The sequence below is a fragment of the Limanda limanda genome, chromosome 4, assembly GCF_963576545.1.
Source record: "Limanda limanda chromosome 4, fLimLim1.1, whole genome shotgun sequence".
NCBI lineage: Eukaryota > Metazoa > Chordata > Actinopteri > Pleuronectiformes > Pleuronectidae > Limanda > Limanda limanda.
The window spans coordinates 3,824,808-3,847,122 of NC_083639.1; the positions used below are offsets into that span (position 1 = coordinate 3,824,808).

A 22,315-nucleotide genomic window follows, 5' to 3' on the forward strand; every position below is an offset into this window, starting at 1 on the left:
TATCTCATTACACAAACAATCAAAAATATCAAACAAATAAATATACACTATTAACATGAGGGCTTTGCATTAATGATGACTGTAAGTCACCACCCTGCTTTATTTTGTGTTAGTCACATATTTTGAAATAGGGTTACTTATATTTAAACATCACACCCACTTGAAGGACAAGTTACTTTCTGGTTGGGAAATTTGCGGAGGAGTGAAAAAAGGCAAACATAGATCATTAGTGTAATAATAAAATAACAGAGAAGAGGAAATAACTAAGTCAAAATGCCACAATTTGGGAATTTACTGTTTTGTGAGTCTTAGAAGCACTAATTATGTCTCACAAAATTAGTAAATTAAAGCATCAGATAAAGTCTCAAGTTGTAAATCCTCATAGGAAACTTTCGATTGAGTGTCTTCAATAAACGACTCAACCATTAAAAACATATTGAAAATTTCCCTTTCAATGGTGCAATAGTGTTTATATTAAATGATTGGAACTCAGTTAAAGCTCATATAACTGTAAAAGTTAAAATGACAGAAAAGATTACTCCTCAGTTTCTCATATTTTAATATTCGCTTCTCCTTTTAATTTTATAATAGTAAACTGATTATTTTTGAGTGTTGGCTGGACCAAACAGGCAATTAAAATATCCAGATTACATTTTTTCTTTAAAAATTGTGACAGGCATCCCAGAATTCCCAAAGATCAAGGGATACATTTGAATAATCCAGAAAATAACAGTCAGACTCTTTCCCCCTAGACAAATCAGATATTCAAAGTTTATAAAGTCATCTGAAACTTTTATTTTACTTTTGAAACCTCTCACTATTCAATGTTTGGAATTATTATCTTCTGATAACTTAAAAATTTGATCAGTTTTGTTGTTGAGGTTTATGTCAAGCCCTTAGGTTGTCAGGTCTCAAATTAATATCACGTAATGTGTTTTTACAGCTCTGCTACAACTGGTGACACAGAAGTTTCCTCATGCTGCCTCCCTCTCCCCCTCTCTCCTCGTGTCCTTCACCTGTACCCAGACTGAGCTGGCTTCAAACAGATAAGGTATATGACGCAGACGTAAAAGAATGTGAGAGAAAAGTGTTTCCTCATGTGTCTCCTGCTGTAAACACATCCTAATTAAGACAGTCACACAGATTTGAGACAGAAAAGAGAGCAACACATGTCTGAAATCTCTTTGGGAGGAGCCCCCTCTGGTGGTGAACGAGTGATTCTGCACATGGAATGTGGATAATTAGCAGCAGTGTGAACATAAAAAAAACCCTCAATCTGTATTTTTCACAGATGAGAAATAATTGGATATATTTATTAATAATGCAACAAGAAAGATTTTACAGCTCGTTTCTTTATTGTACCATAGAACAATCTGGCAAACAGCTTTAATACACTATACATCAATCCCTTGCTCGAGTTTTTCCATTCATATGTAAGGTCTATGCCACACTTTGTCATAAGCAGTCTTTTCCTTCAGCTCTGTGATGAATGTGAAATCGCTGTGAGATTAAAAAAAAAACACCACATTCCGGTACAACTCTGCACAATCTAAAATAAATAAATCACTTTCATACTCCTGGAATCACATTGGATCTGACAGATGTTTGCCTTCACGATTGAATTAAATCAAATAAAAAAGGCCAGCCAGATGTCAGGGGCCAGCACAAGCAGGAGACGTATTCAAGGCAAATAAAGACGAACGAGCAAATACAAGCAGATAAGTTTGACTGTATATACCCATAAGTAATATACTTATATATAATTTATTAGATTCCAAGTGTGATGTGTTTTTGCAGGATTCAACATTATCCAGAGCTCATCTGTCCCGACCTCCCACATGAGAGCTACATGCAGTACATACTTCATATGAACAAAATAGAAAAACACGCCTCATTCCCACGAGCCCACATGTACATCACTGTGTTTGACAAATGTTGGGGTGAAACTGATGCACATGACAAGGCTGAGAATGGCAAAAGGCAGATCTGTACATGGCTCTTGAGAGAAGGAACAGGAAGATGTATTGTCCATCACTTCTCCAACACAGTCCTTAAAATCGGGTGCAGGTTTTTTTTATTGTTCGATGTGTGGTTTTATGCGTCCCAGTATCTTCTTCGTAACCTCAGCAAGGAATTCCAAAAAGGCAGAGAGGATACAGCAAAGGGGAGCCGCCTCACTGAAATTGCCTGTAGTCTCCAAAAGACGAGTTGGGCATGGCTGCAGGAGCAGGCTCCTCGGCGAACTGAGGCCCTGGAGAGCAAAAGAACACACACTTCAAAGTGAGATGACGGCAAATCAGAGGTAAAACAGCTGTTAACAAAATGGAAACAACAATTTACTCTTCAGCTCTTTCCACATAAAATCCTTCACATCAATTCTGTGATGGTAACTGCAGATATCAGAAGTCCAACTCACCGGTGGGGAACTGTGAAGACGCAAACCTAGTAAGCAAGATTCCAGCGCCCTCTATCAATGCCAGCAGGATACCACCCATGGCTGCAGACCCCACCATGGCTACTGGTCCATCTACACAGGAACAGGAAATGATTATACATTAGGAAATGGACTGTATCTACAGTCCACAGTACAAGTCACATTCACCGATCCATGCACACAGTCATGTAGCTTTACTATATTCTGCGCACTTTCTATCACCCACTTTCTGCATCCAATTTGGGATTCAGTATCTTGCACAAGAACCTTTTAGCAAGCAAACTGGAGGAGCTGGGAACTGAACTACTCACTTCTTGCAGCGAGGATAGCTCCAGTCATGGCTCCACTTGTTATCGAGTTCCACGGATCCTCCTTGCCTCGCACTTTGACTAAACCACAGTCAATCATTGAGAAGAGGCCTCCCCAAACTGCAAAGCTTCCTGCGAACACATAGAAGATTCATCAATTTAAAACAAGACGATTCTGGTTGACACACAGTGTATTCATTAATATAAAATAACACAAGGGAACTGAGCGTTTCAACAAATCCAACAAATCTAACAGAGTGAGACATGTTTGCATTTAGCTAGAGCTCTGTTATTTCAATTTGTGAGTTACACAGGCTGTTTAATCAACTTTGAAATAATGTAAGTCAGTTGAATTTTACTTGTTATTGGTAGATATCAAATGTTCAAAGAAAAACTTGATAAAGACATGATGAGTTATAAACATATTTATCTATGTTATAGCAGAAACAGTGGAATTACAGTGAGTGTATATCAGCCATTGATGATGGACAATGGCGTTCTAGACCAGTTCAATTCTTATTTTAAAACATAGATAATAGTATAAAAATGTGTGTAACTAGTGTCTGAATTAAAACAAGGGATGTACAAACAGTATATTTAGCTTTATATAACTATATTCAGTTTTGATGACATGATTATTTGCAACATACTAGCATACAAATGGACAGTGGAAAGCCATGATCAACATAGACAGAGGTCACATAAACCTCTTCAGTCTAAAAGAGAGTATTTGATACTAAAGATTAATATTACTTTAAGACAAATTGTATATAACTTGAGGATTTGTTCTTACCTCCGAGCTGTGGGGCTCTGGTCTTGATGGCAGTCATGCTACCTTTCATTCTGTGGCTCATCCCCTACAAGACAGAACAACACAAGGGTGTGACGAGACGAAACCTCAATAGTAATATGAAGTAAAGCTGATAATGAAGTACAGTACAATTATATACAAATATTTTACTGTGTTAATCTATGTGAAAATTGTTTACACTGAGCAAGAATCAACCAGGTCACATTTTGTATTTAGCTGTTAGATGAATGATAGGTCAATAATTGACTGCCTGGCAAAACAGAAGGCAACCATGTTGACCTTCTGGGCTGAACTTACTGAGGGTGCATTTCTGAAGCCCTTCACAGCCTGGAATATTCCTCCTCCGATAGCTCCCATGGTGAAAGCTCCCCCACAGTCGTCCACAATCCTCCAGGGGCTAAAAGAACAACATAACATTAGCATTAAGTAAGGATGTGTAATATTCAAACAAAAAACAGCCGGTGAAGTTGTTATTACACACGCAATACAATTATCTTTGACACAGTGTGTTGTCTTAACCTTCCTCATGCACTGATGTCCGAGTTGATAAAACTGAAGGTGGTTATGGAGGACACACACTTGTTAAAGCTAAATTGGAAACAAACGTTTCAATGCACTACATTTGAAACCGTACAAGCTAACTAAGTACTCTCCTGCACAAGTGATAATAACAGGGCTGGATGAAATCGTCAAAAATGATAAGATAATAACGTTAACATCAGCCGATATATACATATTCTCACAAACTTCTTTTTTAGCAGAGAAGGACGATAACTTACGATAAGCAAAACAGTTATAACAGTCAATTAATTCTTATTCCTCACCATTGTGCATCATGCATAAGCAATATAGTGGTATATATTAAACCTTTGCTGTTTTGCTATTGATGAAAATTATATAGCACCAATTATTGATATTGTTTGATAGCCCATCCCTAATGTGCCAGTTAAAAATCTACTTTTATAATAAATAGATAACACAATGTGACAGTATAGTGTAATAACAACTTTAAGCCACTACCAGTTTCTATAAAGAAATATAGACTTTTAGAAACTCAGTTTATTATAATGTTCCAGCCTCTTTATGATAAGTTATTACCTTTTATAGCAGCTCCACATTTCCTATATATATATATTTCATGAGCTACTTTACACAGCAAATAAGTATCTGGTCATGGGTGCTGTTTAAAATCCTGTTTTGTGATACATGCACGTTGTGTTCACCATAAACAAACAGCTCTTGTATAATAAAGTACGATGAACCCACTGGTGTGATGACACCTACAGTAACTGAGCCAGAACTGTCGCAATAACTCAATCACACACTTAACATAATCACACGTTGGACAGTTTTACTCTTTCAAATCCCCAAATAATATTGACTTCTCAGTGCTGTTGCACAATCTTCACGCTAACCCCAATGTTAGCTTATATGTTGCTAACCGAGCTAGCTCCCACATGCTAAAGCAACATCTGGCATCAGGTGACTTCTTATTAGAAAAGCTTGAAAAAAGACAATAATAAGATGGTTGCCTTTCATCGTGTGTCACCCGTCACGACAGAGATGAATTAGTTCTCTCGGTGTAATGACACGCGGGTGAGTGAACAGACAAAACCGACAAGGTCACTAACAACGTGATGTAGCTGCAGCGGTGCTAAGCGGTGCTAGCGCAGGTCAACGGGAAACTAGCACACATGCTAGTGCTAGCTAACGTGCCGGGTTTTCAGTGTCCTGGGTCGAGTCGCGTTTTGACCCATGAAACCATTGGTCCACACGGTACGAGCTCGTGAATCCACACAGAGGAATGGACGAGACTCGAGAAAACAAAGCGGGGAAAGGTGAAGTTTGATTTTCAGGACTCACCATGGCTCTCTGGCATATTCCTCCATTTTGTTCTCTAGCTGTTCCCCACTGACGTAACCGGAAACTAACGCTTATCTCTCCACTGACGTCATGACGTTACCAGACGTCGAATATCGTCAGATATCCGAGTGTTATAAGGTTAATTCATTAATGAGAAAATGAAACAGGACATAAAAACAAACTGCTCTTTCTGTGATGAAAGAGCAGTTTCACAAAAAACATGATAAGTGTTTTTTTCGTAATACATTTGATATTGTTTGGGCTAAATTCCTCATCCATAAATGCAAAGGAGCCTGTTTTAAATCATTTCTCTGAAAGAACGTTGGACAATATGAAAACCTATTTTCCAAATCATCCAAGAAAAAGGCTGTGAAAACTAATATCTCTAAATTCTAGAGGATATTTATATGATTTAAATGTATATTGTTCAACCCCTCTGGCTTGTTCGTTTGTATGTTCCAAATTTATTTTTGCATACCACCCCATGTACGCTTCTTTCTTGTTCGGTTCCTCTTTTAAAATATATAGTAAATAATAAATAAATAGTATAGTGTTTTCATCCGAAAAAAGTGAGAGCATGACATCATCTGGCAATAATAATTCAAGAAGAAAAAGAACAAGAGGAAGAACAAGAACAAGAAGAACAAGAACAAGAACAGGAACACGAAGAAAAAGAAGAAGAACAAGAAGAACAAGAACTGTAATTATAAGAAGAAGAAGAAGAAGAAGAAGAAGAAGAAGAATTCTGAATATTTTAGTGAAATACAAGTACTTTCTCGAGTTTGTTTACTAGCACACTAATTGTGCAGAGTTATATCCAACCGTTGTTATATTTTTAATCCTGTGAGTCATGTTTGTTAAGAACCTTCAGAACAATATGGACCCACCAACAGGCATTAATGTATCAACAAACACCAGCAGGTCTCTTCAGAGGAGGCACCGAAATAGCTTAACAGATATTTTTTGTCTCCAGGGAAAAGAGGGTGAGTCAGTGTATCCAAGGAAGGAGATGTGCTGTGATAGTTACCTCAGTCATTATAAAGTTGAAGAGGGTTATAAATGTATTGGGTAAACAACCACCTTCTTGGAGCAACAGAAATAAAGAATAAACAAGGCTAAGATCACATCATGATAAGTTGTAAAGTCAAGAAAAAGTCAAATGAACAAAATGTGTCTAGAGATGCATCAGATAATAAAGAATAAAGAAACTTATATCAACAGGCTCGGCCTCCCGGAGTCTGTGCAGGAGGCGGTTCCAGATTAAAAAAGCAACAACAGCAAAATCAGGAACATTGAGAGATAACATTAATCATTAGAAGATAACGATTTCCCTAATATTATGAAGAAATCTGCCAGATTCACCACAGGAAGTGACTGCTTTCACATCTCTGAGAGGTAACACACTTCTGATCTAATAAATCCTCCTCTGGAAAAGACGTGAGACATGAGGAGAGAAACACCAAAACTGTTGATATTATTCTGGTGAAGAGTTCAATGACACAGATTGAAGAATGACTGTCAGCAGTTTCTACAGAGGCAGGCGTGTTTACCAACAGGAAAGATGGGCAACTGCGACAGGACCCGAAACCCAAAGAGGCCACAAAAGGCCTCAGATTCTGTTAAAAACCTTGATTTACAATTAACTTGATAACTAAACTAAACTATAATGCCCACTTTCTGTGACTTCAATCCAGAAATGTATGACATTATATTGTCAACAGGGTTATTTTCTGCGGTGATCTCAACAATTTCTTTCCTCCTCCTCTGTTGGTCAGGGGAGCAGCTCCAGCCGAGAGACAGACCACTGGCCCGCTGCCCATTATTAGGAAGGAGAAAGGAATGACTTGCACAGCAAGGCTCCATCGAGAAATGACCAAATATAGGCAAATCGTGGATGTGGAGGCTGAGGCCGGGCGATGCAGACATAAACTGGCCTGTAGCTGCGGTTCTCATCTTCGACTCTGAACACCCAGGATGATGGCTGCCTCCCCAGCTGCTGGGAAGACATGAGACAACTCCCACTGTCTCCCTGCAGCTTCAGACATGTCACAGAAAGAGCAATTAATCATCCAAAGGTTTCTCATTGCTGGTTTTACAGGGACGGACATGTGAATGTGTTTAGATTGAGAGGGAAGTTTGTGAAAATGACTCAAGTGACTGGTTTCAAGATTCACACAATAACTGAAGGAATACAAGCACCTTAAATCTTATGAGGTTTATGCGGCAGGTTGTTTGCAACTGTGCATATACTGTGAATGTCTTCCTCATAACTTCTATCTACTCAGTTTAAAAATATGATATAAAAATGTTCTTTGTTAGGTCACAGTGACCTTGGCCCTTGACCTTCGACCAAACTCTAATCAGTTCATCCCTGAGTCCAAGTGAATGGTTATACCAAATTTGAAGAGACTCTCTCAAGGCTTTTTTCAGATACCTCACGTTCAAAATGTGCAATTTCTTATTGCTCATGAACTCATTACAATAAATGACAGCTCAACAGATATTAATACTTACACACCTTGATTTATCGCACTGAAAAATATTGCAAAAGTCAGTTAATTTCATTTCACATATACTATGCATTATTCTCCTTAATGATATCAGCCATGTATAACATTACAACTGTGTCATGTCAGTGCAGACATAGCAGGATCTTTTATTAAAGACATACAGGCTCTGTGAGAATCGGCATGTGTCATCAAATACGGCAGAGAATCTTCCTTTACACAGTACACATGAGTGCCACTCTGATTTTCGATTGTCACATTCTATTAGAATTGACCTTCATTTAAAAAGTTCAACGTTAATCAACAGGAGCGTTGATATAAGCCTGTAATGCTTTTTCCAAATCCCTAAAAAAGGTTAAGACACGTAGCTGTATTACATAAACAGTTATGTAAGATATTGAAACACCCAGGCTACAATAATCCTGTACAACATATAACATCAGATACTGAAGGACAGCCATTTGCACTTCCTGAAAAAAAAAAAATGTCATTATGCATTATGTAATTATTTCCATGCTTAAACCCTTTCGTCATGCACCAGGACTCCGCTGGGCCACTCTCCAATCTGATAAACCCCGCCTGAGATGTCTTGAGATTTGGCAAAGAGACACACAATCAAACACAACCTTGACCTTTTTTTTTGTTTACTTACCCAGGTTATCTTTAGTCAGGCCGCCATGTTTGTTAATTCCCTGATATTTCAGAATTCCCAGTTTAAAGAGATTTACAGCTGACAGGTACAAGGTGGCCACCCTCTGCATAAATAAATAAATGCCAAATGAATATCCACTATATTATCTATAAACTTTTGTATATTAGAATTTTTTATAGAGTTACTTGAATCTCTTGTTAAGCTCACCAACACCACGCTCACATTCAGATGCATACACATGCCAACATGTTACATGATCGGCTTCATATCATCTAGTGCAAATAACCAGCAAAGCGTCAATATGTAGAGAGTGGAGAGAAGTGGAGAGAAACAAACTCATGGCACTTTCTGCAGTGGGATGATAGAGAGCCCCGGGTCACTCATTCTCCACCGAGTCCTTTTGGTCCAGTGTTTGAGGGGAGAACTCATAGTGACGGCTTCTCATCCAACGCACTTATGTTTTACTTTCTCCATCTGTCCCGCTGCAGCCGAGGGAGCGTAGAGTTCATCTCCTTCGCGTCGGTTCTCCTCCTGCTCACCTTTTTCACTTTATACTCCGACAGTAAATATTACTGCAACCACTTTGGCACCGGCACCTGTGGGAAAAATAAAAACGTAAGTATGTCTGAATGTGCTGTGGCTGAGCTGACCTTCCCATAAACCCAACACACGTACCTTCTTGAGTCCTTTGACGTTGTTCCCTCTGATCGAGGCGAGCAGTTGGTCCCTTGAGTTCTTACCGCCGCGTGGAGACAGAGAGTTCCTCAGGGCGTCTCCATCCATCATAGGAGGAGGAGGAGGTGGAGGTCCACCCCCGGGGGGAGGTGGGGGTGGTGGTGGAGCCGAACCTCCAACTCGTCTCCTTGGTGTCAGCTTTGGTGAGGGCATGGGTGAGGGTAAGGGAGAAGGTTTGGGGGAGGCTCTGGGTGAGCTTCTTAGAGATCCTCCACCTCCAGTCTTGGGCACCTCCAGTGTCCCCTTCTTCTCCCCGTTGGCCTGGGCCTGCTTCTGCTCCTGCAGCCGCCGCTGTCTCTGTCGGTCCATGTTGCGACTCAATATGTTCGTCGTGGTCATCCTGGGCCCGGCTAACTCGAAGTGGTACCCCAGTTTGAGCAGCGTGGTGTTGTCTTTCAGAATCTTGGTCATCTCCATCTCGGTCTTCCCGCCGCAGATGTGACGCTGGTTTTGGAAGCGGAGCTCGGTCAGAGTGGAGTTGTGTTGCAGCGCCTGGATCAGGGACAGGATGCCCTTGCCGGTGAGATGATTGGAGTCAACGTTGATGCTGGTGATGGTCTTGTTGTTGCGTATTGTGCCAGCGATGGCGTAAGCCACATGGTCGTCCGCGCGGCAGTTGGCCAAAGCAAATGTTTTCACGCAAGTGTTGTCGTGCAAAGCCCCTGCAAACTCGATGAGTGTTTTGGTCTTGATAACCTCTGAGTTGTTGACGATGAGCTCATTGAGGGAGGGGTCATCGCTTCGAACCTGCTCCATTAGCTCATCGAACATGCTCGACTCTTCGTCCTCCTCCTCTTCCACCTTGGCCTTGCTGTTTGGGCTGTTTTTGGCAACACAATTATCCGTTTCTGTAGCTTTTTTAACTTTTCCTCTATCAGAATCTTTTTCCTCTACTGCTGTCTTCTCCTTCTCTTTCACATGGTCGCTGTGGTTTACCAGCTCCTCTCTATCTGTCCTTTTTTCTGCCTTGTCGTGTTTCACCTGCACCTCGTCCGTCTCAGTCTGCTGTCGCTGGGGTTTCACATCAGGTTTGGTATTATCTTCAGCTTTCTTCTCCTCTGCTTTCGACTTCTTCTCTTCTGATTTGCTCTCCTGGTTGTCCTCTACCTTGCTCTGTTTCTCCAACATTTTAGAGACAAGACCTTGTGTCCTGATCCCCTCAGATTTTCGATCCTTTTCTTTTCCTGCATCCTTTTCACTTTTTTCTCGTAGCTTTGAGATGATGTCTTTGGTTTTGCTGTCATCTCGTCTCCTGCAGTCTTCTTTCCTTTCCTTCTCTCTACCTTCTTCCTTCCTTTCCTGTAACTTGGAGATCATATCCTTTGTTTTGTTGCCTGTACTCTCTCTGTTTTCTCTTCTGTCTCTTATTCTACTGTCTTCACATTTCTCTTTGTCACTATTCTCCTCTTTCACGTCCCTGTCGTTGCTCTCCTGCTTCCTGTATCTACTCGAGAGCCGACTGCGCTCTTCTTTTGAACTTTCAGGATCTTTGCTGTTTCTGTCGTCCACCCTGGTTTCCCTTTCGCTCGAGATGCTAGCTTGTCTTCTTAGTCCAACATTGATGTCATCGTTGCCTTCCTGGCTCAGGCCCATCTTCCTCAGGTATTCTTGCTTCCGGCTCTCCTTCTTCGACTCCCCCTGCAGGAGGACGAGCATGAATGTGACGTGAAAATCAACATTACGTAGGAAAGAATACCAGTTAAACGTGAGTTAACACCAGAAACAAATAATTACAGTATTATTTCAACAAAAAAACCCATGTGCAGAGTTTTTACAGAAAACAGCCTGTTAATACAGATTTGGTTTATACAGTATGACATGTAAAACATGATACATCTCAGAAATCATACAAATACTTGTGTGTAAATACTGTAATCCTGTAAAACAGCACCTCATCAATCCGCTCACAGTAAACAAACACATCCTCCCTGACACAATGTGGCATGTGTGTTTACAGTCGGCAAGAGGACAGGGATCCATATTCTACAGTGCAGGGACACACTTGCAGCGAGTAGCCTGCTAAGTGTTTGATTTGTGAGTCTCCATCTGTTTTGCTGCATGAGCCTGCGCCCCTGGCACATGTATCCTTAAAAGGCAGCGAGCGTAGGAGCAATCAACCAAGGAATTCCATTAGGCTGGGATTAAGAAGCTCCGCAGGGCTGCGTCCACTGAAGTGCCCCTCGCTTTAGACACAGAAACTGCTAGAAATCTGGCTCCGTGACACTCCAACCGACGAGGGCTCTTTGTGATGAAAATCTTTTATGGTGTGTCATTATATAAATTATTATTCACGTGTTTAAGAGGCTGTTTGCTGCGAGTAAGGAGACGATTAATGATGTGAAATGGATTGAAACGAGCCTCAGAGGCGAAATAAATATTTTCCCTGGCACAGAAACCCACTCTGGGGAACAGTATTTATGAGCTGATGGACCGGACTCCACTTGGCAGTTTGCTTCAAGCTAAATGAATAATGGAACATGAAAGCTATCATTAGCCTGGGACACTGGATGTTATGTAATACTGTAATCAGTCATATATGGTTGTTTGATTTGATAAACCCTTCACATGTGCAGGTTCTTTCTCCTGAAAACTTGAAGAAAATAATGTATATTCATATAGATCATAAAGAGGGTGTAAACCCTAATTAGGTTGCTATTAAAGAAGATAAGAAATGCATTTAATTATACACTAACCTCAAATGACAGCTCCCTCTGACTGAGCCTCCCTTTAGTGTCACTCTCCCGTCTGCTATTCAGTTTAGAGTCTCCAACGTTGTTGCTCATAGGTGGCTGCGCAGGCTGGCTCTCCCCTTGGTCCATCATCTTCCCGTCCTCCGGGTTGAGGTCAGGCACTTTCAACATGTCCTTCTCCAGCTCCTCCATCTCCTCTGGGGACAGGGTGGACAGCAGGTTGTCCAGGTCAGGGTCCTCGCTGACCTGGCGGCCTGTCCGGGTCAGGCCTCTCACCTTTCTCCTGGACATGGTGGCCAAAAAAAACCTAAAAACAGATCTGGGAATTCTTTAGAGGTGCTGATGGTAGTTGAACAGTAAATCCCTTATCAAAAAAGTCAAAATATGGGGTAATTTCACTCCGGTGGTGAGAAGTCAAGTATTCTCATAGGCCAACGCCGATGTCCTGCTGTCCCGTCACGTCCCGCTCACCAGAGGCATCAATCCTGGTGCAAAGAGGCTGGACTCGCAGTGCTGCAGTGAGGGGTACCAGTGACCAACTGCAAGAGGCTCACATCATCAAAGTCGACTGTGAGGCTGGGACATTCTTCGAAATCCTGTGAAAGTGCATGTCCATATTTAGTTCAGGGTGCACACTCCTTTAAAGGTAATGGGAAGGGCTGAAGTTTACAGAGATGCCAGAGTTGAGTTACACAGACTCTCTATTACACAATTCGTGTTTATATTGAGACTCGTTCCTGGCTGTTTGTTCAGAAAGGATTCACGTTAACAGCTGAGAGTTCCATGTTTTCTGCCATAACCCGTAAAAATCACTGTTTCTTTTACGAGCTTTTTATATTCCTTGTTTCCTTGAAAATAAATGTTCAAGTTAAAAACATAATTGAGTTTTCCAGGAGGCTCTATATAAACACCAGAAAGCCAGGGATTCAAAGGGAAACATGGGTTGTTAGATTCAAGTGTGAATATGAGAATATACAACTGTTTATACACTAAACTGTTAAATCATGAATAAAATAAAAAAACATTTCACCTGGAAAAATATCAAAAAGTTTCAATTAGTCAGTGTGACACCATTGAGAGGAATACAGATTTATCGAACTGAGAATGTGAAGTTTACTTTGCAATATCAATAATACTTTAATGAAAAATAGCATGTGGTCAGGTTTGAGAGTTTTTCCCTCTTGTCATCCCCCCCATTGTTTGCCAAATAAATTAAATTGCATCTTTCAAACTGAACTTGTAAATTTCAGTAGATTGAATTAATTCTAAAACATTAACCATAAATTTAGGAAACAATTTAAAAGTATTGACTTATCATAATATGTAAACAATAATCAGTGTGTTTAAAGGCACATGTGAAGTTTCAGGTAAGATGTACATAAATCCTTTCCATCATCTGAACACATGTGACATTGACTGGATGTTGATGTCGACATCTAGTGGTCAAAGCTTTGTAAACACAAACTATTCTTCTCTTATCAAATGTTACATATTACCTCAACAAAACACGTTTTTAAAAATACAACAAAGGACACAGAAGACTTTTGTACTTTACATTCCAAAGTTAAATTTTATGTTAATAGAAATAAAAACTTTTCACTCAATCTCTTTATATTACAATGTCATAAGATCCATATGACAACAGACAAAAACAGCCTCATCTAGACAAGGTATTTTGTCAACTGGGGTCAGTTTCATTAAACACACAAACTGAGTTGGTTTAGAAGCACAAATAAACAGAAACATCATGTCGGGTCAGACTACAGATGAAAGCATCTGCCAAAGACAAGTCCAGTGTTCTCCATGTACTTTACAAAGGCTCAACAGATCTGTACACGTGGACGTCACCATCGGAATAAATAGTTTACTGTAAACTAACAGGAGTAACTGTCATCTTATTCATTGCATGGTTTAGAGGAGAGACAAGACACAGCACTACGTCTCAGGGAACTGTGTGTAAGAAAGACCAGACTTCTCCAGTCAGCACGTTTTTATAAATATGTGCCTTGTTTGACTTAAATGTTGGGAGACATTACACCAAAAGTAAAGATAATCCAGGCATAACGTATAAGTAGTCAAACACATGTACAACACATGCTAGAGACGTCATATTCTACAGTTCATACATGTTACGAGGGCACAGGGCTGTTGTTGTCTGCACAAGATGCTAAACTAGACCCAATAACAGATGAATTCATTTACAGGTTCAGGCCCTGACCTCACTGGAGCCCAAATCTGTAAAAAATAAAAAAAATAAACTCAGGGAATGGTTTGACATTTTGGGAAATTCACAAATATCTGCATTCTCCTATCTGCACTATACAGGTGTGGCACTATCACAAAATAAGTTTGTAATAGCAGAGCTGATGGGGTCATAAATCATGGGGTGAATTCATATTATTAGGCTACTATTAAATCTGTTTTAGAGTATTTTCATTTTGTAAAGAACTCTTGTGAATAAGTAACACAACAAAAGCAGATTATTTTGACTATTCATCTGATTTTACTTATCAGAATGTGTGAACACCAGTGTCCTATAAATACAGAATTACTTTTGTGTACTTCTACTACATTATACTACTTTTACTTTACAATTTTAACTCTTTACTAAAAGATCTTCTTACGCTTCAACATGAGTCTCATCAGTCTCGTCATCAGACTCTTGACAAGACAGGAACTATGTACGTTTCCCAAAATGTCAAACCTTTAAAAAGGTGAATAACAAAATCCACTTTTCTCGACAGTAGAGATTTTTGGCTTCGCAGCTTAGTCCAGAAATTGAAAACCCATTCACATTACAAGGAAACTTTGATGATTAATAAAAACCAAATGGAAAGATGCCAAAACGTCATATCTCATGTTACAGTAACAATACATTGATTCAAATTAACTTTAACATTTCCTAAAATATTAAGCTGAAGAACAGATTTACAAAATATGTATTTAAATAGTTAATCTCTTTTTTTCCCCTTCACGGTTAGTTATTGTAAGGCCGGACATTTTGTCTTTATTGAAGCAGCACGACCCTTGACCTGATATGTTACAAGAAAAAACAAAAACCTTTGTAATCGTACTACCTGCATTTATCAGGTCAATGCTCAGAATAATTTCTAAGAAGCAGGAGGAGACAGATAACATTTAAAAAGATAATTTCGAATGGGTAGCATGCTGATGTTAAGATGTTACAATACCTAGAGTGGTGCAGCTAATATATTATCATGAAGTATTCAGCTGAGTCAGATATAAAGAAGAAGAAGAGACAGATGAATCTAACATGTGACTAAAGGCGTTTTCACAGAACTGGGAGAACCAAAACATCTGTATCACATCATATATGCCTTTAACCAAACATGTGACGTTTCACATCATACACACTTCCCTTATTTCCCATTTATTTTCACATTAGCCTCTACCACATTACAGATGAAGTAGGTATGAAGACATCGTGTACTCGTATTTGGAGAATGCGCATTAGTGACCGAGATGACATGGAATGTCGTCTTGGGGCAGTTACCGGTCCAATCTATTCAAATTGAATAAAAGCAAGAAAGTAAAGCATTTCTCACTGTGATAAATAAAAAGGGCGCGCATTACCATTGTTTTAAATCCCTTTGTAACCCTCTTCTGTAATGTAATTTAGATAACACCACTGAGGTGACCAGAGGTGGCAGCATAGAGTCGAGATACCTCATCGCTTTTGGGGAGCGGCGTGCTTACTTCGATTTACATAAATATTCCAGAAAAGTAGGACAGAAAAAAAAAAAAACTCTTAAAGTGCCTCCTTTTTCTTTCTCTTTCACAGGCTAAGCACTGCTAGTCAAGCTGTAATGTTTGTTTGAGTGATTCCATGTGTGTGTGCGTGTGTTCTTGTGTGTTCTTGTGTGTTTGTGTGTTGCTTCCTTCTCCTCTTGAAAACAGTCATTTCTCTCAGCTGCTGTTATTTCCCACTGTGTGTTTCTGGAGATGAGCTCATCAATGACCAGGATACTGAGGGGGAGAGTACGGTGGAGGAGCTGAAACATGAGCAAAAACACAAAATACAAGTCAGATCTTCATGACAATAATCTGCAAATCTATGTTAACTGGATCACGATACCACAGTATAAAAATTTGACCTGATGATGGGACAAGATGAAAAGTCACAAGATCACCAAAGTTATTTATTCTTGTGGTGAATCGACAAAACACTACAATCCATAGAGTCTCTAAAAATGAATGAAATTCAGGAATTTCGAGACCGTTTGTCCTTTTGAGTTTTTGGAGAACTGTTTAAATTGTCACTGAACAATAGATTAAAAGGTGATCAACAACATGTGCATTTAATATCATGACCAGGACATTTTACAGCCTTTTCTACCACAGTTCAACAGAATGTCAAATCACTATCCCCCTGTGATGTTGTGCTAATCTTACCCTGGCTGTAAGCAGGATCCATTAGGTGCTGTGGATACGGTCCAGGATGCATCATCGGATACTGGGGGGGCATGCCAGGGTACATGACCTGCATCGGATAACCTGCATGCGGATACTCAGAGGGTCCCAGTGGTTTTCCATAGGCGTCGTACATGGGCTCCAGTGGGTAGCTGGCCATGGGGATCTGCTGGACTGTTGGATAAAAAACATTGAGACTCCAGTGAAGGAAAACTACATGATGGGTGGACATAAAACAAGTGTCTAAGGACAGAGGGTCTCGTACCTTTGTGCAGATTGTTAAGCCCTTGAGTTAAATTTGTTATTGTGATTTTAATAATAAATAAATAATAAAAGTAATAACAAACATTAATTCTATAGCACCTTTCAAAATCACAGTCACAAAATAAAATGTAAATGCAGTTAGCCAATTATCAGTCTTGCTGCTACATTCTGTAGCAGGTGTAAACGGCAACTGCTGCTTTATTAAGGCAGGTGAAAAGTGAGTTACAGCAGTGGAGAGAAGATTTTTATAATGTTTTCAGGCAACGGTAGGTCACAGGGGTAAATACATGACCGACATGACCAAGGGGAAACAGATACAGGCAAAACTAAATGGGGCCAAGGACAGAGCCCTGTAGGACCCCACATGCCATGCATATAGTTGGACTGAAAGTGTCAGCAGTGACTTTTAATACTCAAACGATTTTGTGCTTTATTAGTTTTGTCATTAAGAGTGGAGTTCTTACCATCATAAGGTGTCCTGCCCCTCTGCTGCCTTCTCTGGTAGAGGTAACAGCACGAGCACATGAAGCAGCACACCATCGTGGCAATGACGGCCACAAACAGGAGGATGGAGGAGGCGATGCCAGCTAAAGTGGTGGGGCTGAGAGGAGAGGAAGAAGGGAGCACAGTTCCTCAGTTTGATCTTGCAGCCTCAAGTGTGTCCCTGCCCCTTTGTCTCCCTAATTGCAACTCACTTTAGAAGGTGAAAATGTGATTCAGACACAAAATCATTTAATGGCGCAGCTCCTTCATCTATTTTTCTGCCCGGATTCCTTCACATCTTAGTCTCAGTTAACTGTTATGACTGCCACCCCCCCCCCCCCTTCACTGGAGGCTCAGTTTATCATATCTTTATGACCTTGGTTGCTATGGCAATGCCTATCTGCTGCTGGGCCAGCTTGACTCTATCACTGTCCTCACAGTTATCCTTGAGACAGAGAATCAACTCTACTGCTTTCAAGGCCAACTTCATAGTCACCTGTGGAGACACTGCCTGAAACCTGAAGACTGAAAGAAGGAAACATATTCCTTTACACCCTTCAATTCATCCAGCCGCTGATCTGATCTCCCACTGGGCCCATTAAGAATCTGGCTGTCTCCTCAGTTCAGATAGTGATGGATGGCTTACACTTTCCAGTGCTGGGGAGAAAAACTGCCGTGTTGCAGCCCCTTAGATACAAGCTTGCTTAGTCCTGCATTATCACGATTCCTCCCAGGGGATCAAACACCCCCTAACACACAGATCACTGCATGGATAGAAATACTAATTTGATGATATTACACTCTGGTGAGCAGAAACTGGTCATTTGATCATATGCAGCCAATGGGACATAAGAAACAGAACAGTTCAGTTTATCTTACACCCCTTTTAGATCAAGGCAGTTCGAGGACAAGTTCGAAATGGTTCAACTCTGGCACCAACACTTTACTGGTCTAGAAGAAGGAACTGCTTACGTCAGGGGCAGGAGACGGGATCATCAAGCTTTTTTAAACAAAGCTTGTGTCATGTGTATACTGGAAAGAAGATTGAATATTTTGAACTATCGATGCCAAAGTTAAGCAGCAGTGGTCCGAGGGGTAGACAAAGTGTATCGTAATGTAAACCAGGTTCACCTTGGTCAAAAAAGGTGTAACTGACTGAATATGTAATCCCAGTTTCCCCTGTCCTTGTGTTGTGAATTATCCCCAGTTAATCTTATTGTGTGCGTCTGGGTGTTGCGACCTGGTTTCTTATCCCTGTCAATCCACTTGTACATCTGTGTCTCATCCTCTCATCCCTCTAGATCCTTCAGTCACCTACTCGGTACCAACACTAAAATCTCATGTCAGCTTGTTTCCTCTTGCTCATCGCTATGATCCTAAGTCTGTGCCTCAGGTTCGTCGCCACTTTCTGCTCCAGCTACCTGCCATGTCCAGCTCTGTCCTTGATAACATTCTCCACGTTTGAATGATCGTTTCAGTGCCGAAGATTTAACTTTCAATATGTGTCTACAACTTAATTCGACTCCGTGTGAAATTACACAGATAGAGCTGCTGTATATGCACACAACACAATGTTTATCGCTCTTTTAATCTTGTCTGCACTTGTGCATTGTTTGTTCTATGGGCCAAAGGTGCTTTCAATAAACTATTATTGTCAATTTAGTGTGTAATTTGTGTGTATGTATATATCTTCATGTGACACCACTAAATATCCCCCTGAAAAAACAACCAAGTATATGTTTGCTTTAAGGAAATTATACATGTTCCCGCACTGACAGCCTCAATCTGTGAGGCACAAACACTGACTCTTGGTGTGGATCAAATTGGTAAATGTAAATCATTAAATAAAAATATAGCAGCCACGGCCCCCACCTGAACTGGAAGAGCATGCAGCGCTTCTGCTCCCTCTCTGTGATCATCTTGAAGGCGTCCAGGCAGCAGTAGCGCCGGTGACAGTTCCCACAGCAGAACGTGATGAGCGGGCAGTCGAAGCCGTTGTGCCAGGTGCCGTTTTTATCCACGTACCACAGGCAGTCTTCATTTGCACTGACTGCAACACAAGAGCAACATCGCGGAAGGTGATCAGAATGAGAGAAAGAAAAGAGGGAGCAAGAGAATTGATTTCCCTCCTAACTTCATACTGTGTTTTTCGGTTAGAGCAACATGCTATTGTTTCTGTTTCATCGCACAGACTCAAAGTGAGAAAACTCCTGAATGTTCACAAAGCTTCTGCCTTCAAGAGAAAAATCAAGATTTATCTCCAACATGTACTGGCTCTTCTTTCTTCAAGTCTTTATTATTCCAGGCCAAACACAGTCTTGATGTATTATTCAAAGCTTCTCTGTGGCAGAGACCAGAGCCCTGATCAGGAAAACTGACCAGGGCTCAAGTAAAGTAAAGAGGAGATTTAAGACTTGTTTTTCAGAAATACGTAGAAAAGGAGGAGGTGATTGCAGTGCAACTAACAGTTATTTTCATTATTAATAAATGTACCAATTACACTTTCTATTAATCAACAAATGATTTGGCCTGTACAACATCAGGAAATAGCTAAAATAGTCAATAAATGCCATTTTTTGGCCAACCAACAATCAAATGCTGCTTGATGCTTTTTTCTTCTTGAATAAAAGCCCTAAATTATTAATTAAATGATAGAAACTCTGACTCAATTTAATCAAAAATTCCAAACCTTGCACACAACTATTTTCAAAAGTCAGAAATTCAAAAGAGGTTGAGGATAATAAGACTCAAATCTAAGTTCTTTTGTCTAATCCCGAGGCTTGAAAGACAAGGGTTAACACACACTTACAGAGACATGTTTTGATCATTTCTCATACTTCAGTTGAAAAGAGCAGGTGTGATTATGCTTTCCACCATACATAATTAAAGGCAACACTAAATTACAGTCTGGTCACAACACCCACGTGTTGCAGGCAGCTAAAGTACATTCAACATTTTCTGAAACATACAATTAGGATCATACAGTCTGAATAAAACCAGCACAATTAAACTGGTCCTATAGGTCAGCAGCAGATGTTCTTCTTTTATAATTTGAGACAATATCACAAAATGTGTTATTGTTTAGTTTCTAATTGTTTGGTTGCTGACACTTCAGATTTGTTAGATTGACAGGTGTTTCTTTTCGTATCCCGTCCACCTCATTAATATGAATGAGATGTGTCAGTTAGTCTCCAGATGTTTTACTGGTTATGTCACTATACGATCGGCCGGCTGTCTGTTGAGACTGTAACCTATATACTCTCTATGGGGGGGGGGCATCACTACATGATTGGCAGATTAATCAATTATGGAAACATCTGTTACTTCCTGCTCTTGTCTTGTCATGAGCCTGTCAGTCACAAGCACTTTGAACCATCTGTATAAAAGATGTATGATATGAATGATAAAAACTGAGCTATTCAGCAAAAGTAGTTTGTTGGAAAACAAACGGACATAAAATAAATAGTCCACATCTATTACGATTACAGCCCAACCTATGTGGATTACTGGGGGCCTATGCCAATACCGATATTAGGGAATAAAACATTTTGAATACAGATAAATCAGCCGATGTATAGCTACGAAAATAAAAAATGTATGAACCCAGATGGAAACAAATGCAATTGAGTCTTGATATTTACCTATTTAACAATAAATGGTATCAATAACAATAAAGAAAAACAAAAAAAAACAAATAGTCTATATAAAACTTAAAGTATGACAAAACATAATATTTGAAAAATAATTTTGTTAACGTAAAATTCAAAAAGGAACATCTTTACTGCATTAAATAAAAGTGTTCATAACAACAAACATTCAACCCAGATAGAGATATATCTCTGTATCTGGGTTGAACGTTTTTTGTATCTGGTTTGAAAAACATTCAACCCAGATACAAAAAATATATATCATATTTGCCATTTGTTACCAGTTGGGCTCTTCATATTATTGATTATATTCATTAGCCCATAGACTAATCTGCAGATTATTTACCTACATTTTCGTTATGAATTAGCACATTTTGAGGCTTTTGTTCGACCAATAGTCAACAACAACAAATGTATTCACTTTGTTTTTTCATATTTAACAAAGAATAGCATAACATTTTGACAAGTATAGAAAGTATAAATATATTTTTTTGCTTAAGAGATCACTGAACTATCACATGGCATGTTGTGATGACCAATCGATTAATCTATTATAGTTGCTTTGGCGTCGAACATGTAAGAGGACATAAACCTGAATGTTATATATTTGTGAGGGGAAACTAGATGAAACAAACAGACTAGTTCCCTGAAGGGTTAGTTAGTAAGATAGTTAGCTAGTTAGTTAATTAGTTAGTTCGTTAGTTCGTTAGTTAGTGACCATCAGGCCTAAAACAAACACAGCGAGAGAACCAGCAGCAGAGCAGCATCATGGGCTCGTGTTAACACGACACACAGCGACACGGGCTGCATGTTCTTGGCTGACAGATCCGTGACACCCGGCTGTGCGGACCGGAGAAGGAAGATAACGTTAGCGGGGATGTGACCGTTAGAAGCCCGGGTACCGGGAGCTAGCGGGCGGCCTCGGCCTGGATGTGCAGCGGGGATCTTACCCGGAGACGAGCAGAGGACGACGGCGAGCAGCGCCAAAGTCACCGCGGCGAGGGACGCGGTGCCCGCCGGAGAGAACATCCCCATCCCCGGGTTGTAAGCGACCACACCGACGGTAGTTTTTGCGGAACACGGGAGCTGGTGCGCAGGTGGTCGAGGCTAGCGGGAGCTCACGCACATTATCCCGGAGGAGCAGCGCTGGAGACGGAACGTGCTCGAGCTCCGGAGTTTATCCGTGGAAGTGACACATCGCTGCGGTGACGCTGTACGACCGGGTCCAGCGGGGCGACGCGTTCACGGACCTGCCCGGAGCGTCGGAGAGACGGTAGCTGGTTCTCATGTAGAGACCTTTCTATATACAGTCTATGGTATAGACAGGACAATAAAACACAATTGTACAAAGCCGCTTTGTGACTTACTATCTCCTTATTATGACTTAGTAATAAAGAAAATCAAAATGACAAGAATATTTTCAATTGCACATCAGTCGATTTAGTATATTGTTCTATTCCAAGTTTTATTTTGTAGATTCAGCCAAGGTT

General features: G+C 40.3%; 3 protein-coding genes across 3 annotated transcripts; all 3 read right to left on the minus strand.

Moving 5' to 3' along the window:
• Positions 1 to 1,334: 1,334 nt before the first annotated feature.
• timm17a (translocase of inner mitochondrial membrane 17 homolog A (yeast)) lies at positions 1,335 to 5,480 on the minus strand. The gene is made up of 6 exons (XM_061069445.1): positions 5,417 to 5,480; positions 3,851 to 3,950; positions 3,536 to 3,599; positions 2,746 to 2,874; positions 2,417 to 2,527; positions 1,335 to 2,251 (listed from the first exon to the last, which is right to left on the minus strand). Exons 1-6 carry the CDS (start codon positions 5,440 to 5,442, stop codon positions 2,175 to 2,177), a joined length of 507 nt encoding a protein of 168 aa, XP_060925428.1. The 5' UTR covers positions 5,443 to 5,480; the 3' UTR covers positions 1,335 to 2,174.
• Positions 5,481 to 8,048: 2,568 nt separating this feature from the next.
• lmod1b (leiomodin 1b (smooth muscle)) lies at positions 8,049 to 12,460 on the minus strand. Its single transcript, XM_061070261.1, has 3 exons — positions 12,004 to 12,460; positions 9,251 to 10,948; positions 8,049 to 9,171 (listed from the first exon to the last, which is right to left on the minus strand). The coding sequence occupies exons 1-3, from the start codon at positions 12,289 to 12,291 to the stop codon at positions 9,145 to 9,147; spliced, it is 2,013 nt and encodes a 670-aa protein (XP_060926244.1). The 5' UTR covers positions 12,292 to 12,460; the 3' UTR covers positions 8,049 to 9,144.
• A 1,512-nt stretch (positions 12,461 to 13,972) lies between these two features.
• On the minus strand, positions 13,973 to 22,001 carry shisa4 (shisa family member 4). The gene is made up of 5 exons (XM_061069312.1): positions 21,776 to 22,001; positions 19,051 to 19,228; positions 17,160 to 17,296; positions 16,414 to 16,605; positions 13,973 to 16,013 (listed from the first exon to the last, which is right to left on the minus strand). The coding sequence occupies exons 1-5, from the start codon at positions 21,858 to 21,860 to the stop codon at positions 15,973 to 15,975; spliced, it is 633 nt and encodes a 210-aa protein (XP_060925295.1). The 5' UTR covers positions 21,861 to 22,001; the 3' UTR covers positions 13,973 to 15,972.
• Positions 22,002 to 22,315: the final 314 nt, after the last annotated feature.